The sequence below is a fragment of the Lathamus discolor genome, chromosome 4 (assembly GCF_037157495.1).
Source record: "Lathamus discolor isolate bLatDis1 chromosome 4, bLatDis1.hap1, whole genome shotgun sequence".
Lineage (NCBI taxonomy): Eukaryota > Metazoa > Chordata > Aves > Psittaciformes > Psittacidae > Lathamus > Lathamus discolor.
The window spans coordinates 125,878,564-125,887,641 of record NC_088887.1 but is presented as its reverse complement, the minus strand read 5'-3'; the positions used below and the strand labels follow the sequence as shown (position 1 = coordinate 125,887,641).

General features: G+C 49.2%; 1 protein-coding gene across 1 annotated transcript; it reads left to right on the top strand.

The window, feature by feature from the left end:
• Positions 1–7,043, top strand: KLHL35 (kelch like family member 35). The gene is made up of 6 exons (XM_065675902.1): positions 1–890; positions 3,009–3,193; positions 3,741–3,859; positions 4,331–4,519; positions 5,142–5,330; positions 6,855–7,043. Exons 1-6 carry the CDS (start codon positions 1–3, stop codon positions 7,041–7,043), a joined length of 1,761 nt encoding a protein of 586 aa, XP_065531974.1.
• The last annotated feature ends 2,035 nt before the right edge of the window (positions 7,044–9,078 follow it).

Here is a 9,078-nt window from a genome sequence, read left to right as displayed (position 1 = left end):
ATGCATCGAATGATGAAAGAAGAATCAAGTTTCAGGACAAGCAGCCTGGAGAAAGTGACGCGGGACCCGAGCAAAGAAAAGCTGCACATGAAGCTCTGCAGTGGGTCCTGCCACGCCGAGCAGATCCTCCAGACACTCAACTCCTACAGGCAGAGCGGCATCTTCACCGACGTGGTGCTGTTAATTGATGGACAAGAGTTCCCCTGCCACCGAGCCACTTTGTCAGCCAACAGCACCTACTTCAGGGCCATGTTTGGTGGCAACCTCAAGGAAGGCCACCAGGATATCATTAATATCCAGAAGATATCTGCTTCCACTATGTCTCTCCTTCTTGATTATATGTATGGGGGGAGCATCGTCATTCAGGAGGACAATGTCGAAAGCATCTTGGAACTCTCTGACTTGCTGCAGATCTCCAAGCTCAGAGATGCCTGTGTCACCTTCCTCGAAGGCCAGCTTCACCCATGCAATTGCTTGGGCATCATGAAGTTTGCCGATTCATTCTCCATTGCTTCTCTGTCAGAGAAGAGCAAGAGGTTCATGCTGGAGTGTTTTGTGGAGGTGTCGTGCCACGAGGAGTTCCTGGAGATGGATGTGAAGGAGCTGGTTGAGTATCTGTCCGATGAGGAGCTGGTGGTCCCCAAGGAGGAAGTGGTCTTTGAGGCAGTCATGCGCTGGGTACGGCACGATGTAGCTGCCAGGAAGGGAGCCTTGAAGGACCTCCTTGAGCATGTACGTCTGCCCCTCCTCAACCCCACCTACTTCCTGGAGAAGGTGGAGATGGATGGGCTCATCCAGGACTCTAAGGAGTGCATTCCTCTACTGCATGAGGCCCGAAAGTACTACATCCTGGGGAACGAGGGCAGCTCGGTGCGATCAAGACCCAGAAGGTAAAACTCATCATCTTCCCTAAACCAGTATGGCCTCAGCTGATGGATCTTAATGTCTGAGGGGCGTTCTTGGGTTGTGCTATCTTCTTTTCCCTCTGGCTGCTTCTTGTTTAGAATTATAGAATAGAATCATAGAATGGTTTGGGTTGGAAAAGACCTTAAGATCATCCAGTTCTAACCCCCCTGCCGTGGGCAGGGACACCTCACACTAAACCATCCCACCCAAGGCTTCATCCAACCTGGCCTTGAACACTGCCAGGGATGGAGCACTCACAACCTCCCTGGGCAACCCATTCCAGCGCCTCACCACTTCGATCTCCCTGCTTCCAAAATGAAGGCATTGGAGATGTTTGCCTGGCTTTAAGGATTCCTATGAATTATAGTAACGCATGTGACACTTTTTGGAGGGCAAGAAGTGTTCCAGTTGCAGTGCTCTGGGTGTGCAATGATGTTCTCCAGGTATCTGTCCAGACTATGGGTAGGAAGGGGTGTTTTTAGCTCTTGATCTGCTGTCACCAGTGGGTCAAGCACTGGGGTTGAGACCTGTTGTCCATTCCCAGCTCTCCTCTTATTCCACCTCTTTCGGTTTCTCTCCCACCTTCCCCATGCTGCAGGAAGGCTCACACCACACCAGTCCTCCTGGCTATCAGCATGATGCCTTGCTCAAAGGCATTGCTGCAGGGTCAGGAATTAATGTCCGGGGATCAAATTCAGTTACTGTCTGAGATGTTCCCAAACTCTTGTTCTTTGCATTGATTTATTGATGAGCAGCAAGAAGATAGAGAGATGCTGGTCCAGGCAGCTGCCAGTGTAAGGTGGAGGAGGCAGAGAAAAAGTGATTTCTAGCATTGAGTGTGTGTAGAAATCTGTGCCTTTTAGTGACTGTTTAGTTTGGACTTGACCAGCTACGGTTTAGGTCTCTGTTGTTTCTTCATGGTGCTGCAGGTTTCTTATGATGTGCTTGGGAAGAGTGACGACGGACACCTCTGCCCTGGGGTGGGTTGTCATATCAAACCAAGTTGGTTTGTGAGGCTTCCTACGCTTTTCCAGAGGACACCCATGACCATGGGGCTACAGGGCCAGTTTCCTGTGCTCTCCTGCTCTTCAGCCCAAGGAGTGCAGGGTTTTATGCCGCTCAGTGGAGCATCCTGGGCAGAAGGATGGAGGTTGCCCCAGTGCGCCTCAGAAGTCCCAACCTGGCATTTAGAGCACGTTTCTGGCAGGTGGAAGGGGTGGTTTGACACATGTTCCCTGTGCCTAATACGAGAACAAGCTCAAGGCCAGATTGGATGGGGCTTGGAGCAAGCTGCTCTAGTGGAAGGTGTCCCTGCCCGTGGCAGGGGGTTGGGACTGGATGAGCTTTAAGGTCCCTTTCAACCCAAACCAGTCTGGGATTCTATAATATAAAGGATTGCTCAACAACAGAGTCACTGCATCCTTAAGGATGCAAACAGCTAAAATCCCCTGTGGATAAATCCTACCCCTCAGCATCCACATTTTACCTCCCTCCTTCCGCAGCTTTAGTCTCAAGCCTCAACCTGCACAAACCAGGGCAGAGCTGGGGATTGCTCCAAGTCTTTCAAATCCTCTTTCATCCTCCTCCTTCTTCTCCCTCCTCTCCTGCAGAACCATTCCTCTCTTGCCACCTACTACTTGGCAGGATTTCGCTTCCCCTCCTGTCTGCCTTCTCTGCTCATTGCTGTTAGAGCTGGGGAGAGATTAAGATTTCTTGGAAGCACTTCTCTTTCTGGGCAGACAGCTTGCTCAGGCAGGATGCCAGGAATGGCTTTCCATGCCTGTGGCTGTGCCTTGAGGATTACTAGGTTGGATTCTGCTGGAAAGGGGAGGGTGAGTGGCAGGAGGCAATCTCATGAGGGGCTTTTAAAGGTCATTCCCATTTTCTTCCCCTATGCAGTTTGGACCTCTTCCTACCTAAGCCTTTAATTTCATTGTGCGGATAAAAGGGAAGATGCAGTGGTAAAATGATTTGCCCAGAAAATCAGTAGTTGATACAGGAGAGGCTCTTGCTCTATCTGTGTTAACCAGTGTCCTGGATAGCATGGGAGGGATGATGGAAAGATCTGGTCCGGAAACTTATCCGTACCTTTTGTGGCCTAGGTTCATGGAGCTGTCAGAAGTCATCGTTGTCATTGGGGGCTGTGATAAGAAAGGGCTTCTGAAGCTGCCCTTCACTGACCTCTACCACCCAAAAAGCAGGCAGTGGACAGCCCTCTCCAGCGTGCCTGGCTACACCAAGTCAGAGTTTGCTGCCTGCACACTGAAGAATGATGTTTACATATCAGGTGAGTCACCCGGGACCAAACGGTCTTTTCCTGGTTGCACCTTTGCTTGGATGCTGCTCCTTAGGTCTGTTCACTAGGACTCATTCACATGCATCCAGCTTTGGAGCAAAGCCACTTCTCGTTGAAGTTTATCCTTAGGTGGTTTGGATTATATCCAAAGGAACAATATCACTTTGGAGTTGGAGGATGGCAGCATGAACAAAAGCATTCCCTCCTGTTGGGGCTCTATCAAAAGTGTTTAGCCATGGAATGAGCTGGTTTTGGTGTGTGCCATCAAGACAGAGCTTCCTAAAACATCAGTCATCTGCCTCACTTAAATATAATGCCTATCAGATGAGCTCTCTATAAAGGATGGAGCAGTATAACAAATGCCTTGAAGTCTATAAAGTATCTCCCGTTGGAAGCTGAGTTTACACGGCCATAACCCAATATCCACATTCTGGCCTGAGCTGTTCCATCACATGGGGGACCTCTGCGATATTGTGGTGTAGTGAGGTGATGGGGCTGTCCCTGGGATCACACCAACCCTCCATCCCTCTGTTTCCAGGAGGCCACATCAGCAGCAACGATGTCTGGGTGCTGAGCTCCCAGCTGAACGTCTGGATCAAGGTTGCCTGTCTACAGAAAGGCCGATGGAGGCACAAAATGGCAGCTCTTCAGGGCAAGGTAAGCGATGGCCTGAGTCTGGGAAGAAGCCACATGGAACACCCCAACTTCTCCTGCTGCCCAGTACAATGAGAAGCTGTCAGTGTGTGTTTGCCTTCTGGGTCATTTAGAGTTGGATTTGATGGGAGAACAACTAGGACATAATGGAGATGTCACCCATGTGTGTTGCCACCTGATGTAGCCACAAAGGAAGCTGTAGTATTAATATTTATCATGGTGCAAGACTTCTACAGATAGCTGTGTTAAGTCTTTGGGTGAAAGCTATACACTTTGGGGTAATTCATAGAATCATAGAATGGTTTGGGGTGGAAAGAACCTTTAAAGGTCATTTAGTCCAACCCCAAGGTTTTACCATGGCTTGACGTCCATCTTTCTGGCCAAGTCCTGGTCTCTCCTCCCATACACCATGGCGTAGCCCCGTAAGTGAGTCCAGGAGTCTCTAATCCACTTGTTTTGCTCCCTTTGTGGCAGATCTACGCTGTGGGAGGCTTTGATGGCTTTTATCGCCTCTCCAGCCTCGAGTGCTACGACACCTTCTCCAACACTTGGTCAACCTTGGCCCCACTGCCTCAGGCAGTGAGCTCAGCGGCTGTGGTCTCCTGCCTCAACAAGCTCTATGTGCTGGGAGGTGCTGTGGATGACACCGCTAACACTGACAAGGTATCGCTGGGGCATCAAGGATGGATGGGGACAAAAAAGGTTTGCCAGGGAATGTGAAGGGAATGGGGTTGTCCTTAACCCACCAGGGCACCTTTTTTAGAAGACTAATGGTTTCCCTTATAATAAGACGGGAAGTCATGCATTTAAATGGAAGCCAATGAGACTTACAGATCAGAGAGGGAAGGTATCAGGAGCCAGAATATATTAAGCATGGTTTCTGTAGAGCCTGGTCAGCCCTGAGCCACCATAGAACAAACCTCCAACAGTGTGGACATCCATGCAGAGAAGCAGCAACAACAGTAACTTCCTGGAGGAGACCTCTGCAAGCCAAACATGATGCTTCTGGTCTCCTGAGCTGCAGGAAGAGAAATCAGTGCCTCTCATCTCCATCTCCAAACGCTTAACCATATGCAGTGTGGGTTGAGAACAGCCACCCTAGGGGCTTACATTTGTCTGGGATGCAAGAAGCAATGCTAGAACCCCTCATCCCTTTGCTCTCTGGGTGCTGAAGCTCCCATCCATGTTTTTTTCCCTATGCCCTGTTGTTCTAGTGAATAGCAGCTTCATCCGAGCAGGGAGATGTGATAAATCCATGTTCCCGTAGCTGTGTTTCTCCCCTCAGGTCCAGTGTTATGACCCAGAGGACAACAAGTGGACGCTCTTGTCTCCCACCCCTTTCTACCAGAGGTGCATCAGCGCCGTCTGCTTGGACAACATCATTTATGTTGTGGGTGGACTCCTCAGTAAAATCTTCAGCTATGACCCAAGGAAAGACAGCTGGAGAGAAGTGGCCGCCCTCCCTGGGCCTCTGGTAAGGAAGAAGATCAGGAAAGAAGCTCTAAGCCTTCCTTCTCTATACACAATAGCAGCCATTTGGGCTTTGCTGAGATTGAAGGCAAGGAAAGTAGATAGTGGCTTTGACTCAGCATGTGAATGTGCAGAGCAGTTCATAGAATCATAGAATCTTAGAATGGTTTGGGTTGGAAAGGACCTTAAGATCATCCAGTTCCAACCTCCCTGCCATGGGCAGGGACACCTCACACTAAACCATCCCACCCAAGGCTCTGTCCAACCTGGCCTTGAACACTGCCAGGGATGGAGCATTCACAGCTTCCCTGGGCAACCCATTCCAGTGCCTCAGCACCCTCACAATAAAGAACTTCTTCCTTATATCCAATCTAAACTTCCCCTGTTTCAGTTTGAACCCGTTACCCCTTGTCCTGTCACTACAGTCCCTGATGAAGAGTCCCTCCCCAGCATCCCTATAGGCCCCCTTCAGGTACTGGAAGCTGCTCTGAGGTCCCCACACAGCTTCTCTTCTCCAGGCTCAACAGCCCCAACTTCCTCAGCCTGTCTTCATACGGGAGCTGCTCCAGTCCCCTGATCATCCTCGTGGCCTCCTCTGGACTTGTTCCAGCAGTTCCATGTCCTTTTTATGTTGAGGACACCAGAACTGCACACAATGCTCCAGGTGAGGTCTCACAAGAGCAGAGCAGAGGGGCAGGATCACCTCCTTCAACCTGCAAATTCAAGCATATTTGAATATGTATTCATGATGTATTCACCATCAGTGTCCACACTGCTTGGAGGAGGTCTCTCCCACAGCAAACCCAAGTTTTCTTGCTGAGGCTGAGTCTACACTGGCTATTAATTCTAGATGAGTGTATCTGTAGGGTGAAACTATTGGTGTTGAGGACCACGCTATGTGTTTCAGGGTGAGGGTTATACTGGCTCTAGTCTGGTCCATGGACTGAACACACACTCATGGTGGCTGTGTATCTTGTTTTAGTGTCATCATGGTTGACACTAAACATGGATCTCCAAGACCATGCTGCAATGTGAACTGCGGCACAGTGAAGAGCAATGATGGGGTGCACCCTTTTAAGTGGCTTTGATATGGAAGTGATGGATGCTTCTCTGGGCTCTTGCTGTGCTTATGAGTCTGTGCTGTTCCTGGGGGGCTGCCATCACTGTCTTGAGGCATGTCAAATACCTGAACTCTAATTGAAACAGTAGGATTGCACCACCCCAAGAGCCAAACATCACTTATCCTACCCCCTTCCCCTTCCCTTTCCCCTTCCTCTTCCTCTTCCCCTTTCCCTTTCCCTTTTCCCTTCCCCTTCCCTTTCCCCTTCTCCTTACTCCTTCCCCTTCCCCTTCTCCTTTCCCTTTCCCCTTCCCCTTCCTCTTCCCCTTTCCTTTCCCCTTTCCCCTTCCCCTTTCCCATTTCCCTCTTCTGGGCAGGTGAGATTTGAGCCCATTGCAATGACTTAATCCCATCACCTAAAGCTTGAGGCTTACTCCTTATCTCTAGGGCTTTCCTTCTGCTTTCCAGGAGAGCTGTGGCCTGACAGTGTGTGGAGGGAAGATCTACATCCTGGGTGGCCGGGATGAGAATGGGGAAGGCACGGACAAGGCATTCACTTTCGACCCGGTGACGGGCAGCGTGGAGCAGCAGCCGCCACTGCAGCGCTGTACCAGTTACCACGGCTGTGTGACCATCCTGCAGCACACCAACAGATGACCACAGGGCTTCAACTGCATCCACTTCCCACCCAGAGCTTCCCCTTGAGACAGTGCCCGTGAAGCGTGTGGACAGACCCCTCATCTTTGTACGGGGAAGGGCAGTCAAAACCACTGGAGATGCTCCAGCCTGCCCCTGATGATGGCCTGATGATGCCAATGACTTTGATGCTGATCTAGGTGAGAGGATGAAAAGGTGCGGGGCTGTGTGAAGCTGCATTTGAGACCTTGCCACAACAGGATTCAAGCATCCTTGCAGCCCTTGGGACTGTTGAATTCGACCTTTACTTAGGGTTTTGTGGCTATAGATGGCAGTTTTCCTTTATGTTGGCAGCAGAGGCTCACAGTCCTACAAGGACATACAACTGCTGCTTTCTGATGCCCAAGACTGTTGCAGTATCAAATTACAGTTACAGGATCCAATCCTTTAGCTAAAGCTATCAGGTATTTATCTCTGTAGAACCCTGGTTCAAGTCATGGTGGCGATCTAAATGGTCATTAATGTTCGTGAGGAACTAGACCCATCACAGTGAAAAGCTGAGATTGAGACTTCAATACGGATATTCCAAGAAAATCCCTACACTCAGTCCCCAAAAGCCTGGTTCAATAGTCCAAGCTCTAGCTCCATTCTGCATGTGCTGTATGAGGGTCTATTCCCTTCAAGCCTAGATTTCTGTCTCTTTTCATATAGGTTTTGTGGTTGGGTTGCGGTCTCACTGTGTCTTTGTCATTGAGAGGAGCAGTGGATGATGTAGCCAAGAGCTCCTTCTTCAGAAAGCAGAAGTAGGGGGAATATTAACATGTAGGAATGAAGCATGAAGACCCATAGAATTGCATCTGGCTCATTTTGCCTCTGCACTATGCTAGCAAGTATTAAAATAAACTCAACACTTAACAGATTTGATACAGAATCCCTTGGAGCCAGAACGTGCAGCTCATTTGGAGGGTGAGCTTTTAATTGCACACACTGTGCTGCTCCAAGGCTGTTGGTCTCAGGTCTAGAAACGATCCTGAGTACATCTGATTAGTTAGAATAACCATAGATTTTGGTGTCAGTGTCTTTACTCCAAGACTGGATGTGATAAATTCAGATGGCTCCATGTAAATGTTCGTGTTGTTCAAGTCGCTGCTAATTGTAGAGTGGGGTCTCTTAAACTCCCATTACTTGTACATCGTGGGGTGTATTCCCTATAGCAGGCTGCTGGTTGGCTGCTGGCTTCTCTGCACCTTCCCTTCCTCACCTCAACGATGACTTCTTCCTGAAGGAGGGGAAATGACTTTGTCCAGTGGCCCAGATGCTCCCCTTTCAGGGCCATTTAGTTGTCTTCAATCAGGTTTTGACTGTTTCCCTCATATAGCTGGTTTTCATGAGGCCCTCTTTAGTACTTCTGTCAACTCTGAGAAGTTCGCCTCTTCTTTGTGATGATATGAGACTTACCGGTACAACGTGGCAAACAGAAGTCTCTGCTGAAGAACCAAAACTGGTTGTAATGGGACACACAGATCTCCTCTTCTCTTTAGGAAGCATACGCTCTTCCGTTGCCCAAGAGACAAGCACAGTGTTTTACTGCATACAATGTACCTTATGCTCTTCATAGTCACATCTGGGAAGTCTCAGGGCTGCCAGACTCATTCTGATCATCAAGGTGCACTATTTGGATGTTTTCAGCCTCAAAATCTCCTTGTGTCCCTTGTATGTGGGTTAGCGCTTTTCTCAGGTCATGAGCAGCATAATGTGCTTTTTAAGCAATATAAAGGAGAATCAGTGCTCATATAGGTTATTCCCATGAGGGGAGAAAAGGAAATCTGTGCTGGTAAAAGGCAATTTTATTGCAATCAAATTGCGTTCACAGTGGGGTGTTTAATGGGAATGGAGATATGGGGAGAAACTGGCTTCTTTCCCTCTGTTGGTTAAATTGCCATGAAAGAAAGCACAAGCACATCAACCCATGCTCTGTTAGCCCTCAGGGCCAAAGGCTGCTATTCTCCTAAAGCCTGATCTCCTGAGGACCACAGTCCATATTTCCTTCCCGTTT

Excerpts from the sequence above, each read along its gene's own strand:
- KLHL35 (XM_065675902.1), top strand. The coding sequence starts at position 1 with ATGCATCGAATGATGAAAGAAGAATCAAGTTTCAGGACAAGCAGCCTG. Across the intron at positions 3,860-4,330 it reads TGGCAGCTCTTCAGGGCAAG|ATCTACGCTGTGGGAGGCTT; the intron begins GTAAGCGATGGC and ends CCTTTGTGGCAG. Across the intron at positions 5,331-6,854 it reads CCGCCCTCCCTGGGCCTCTG|GAGAGCTGTGGCCTGACAGT; the intron begins GTAAGGAAGAAG and ends TCTGCTTTCCAG.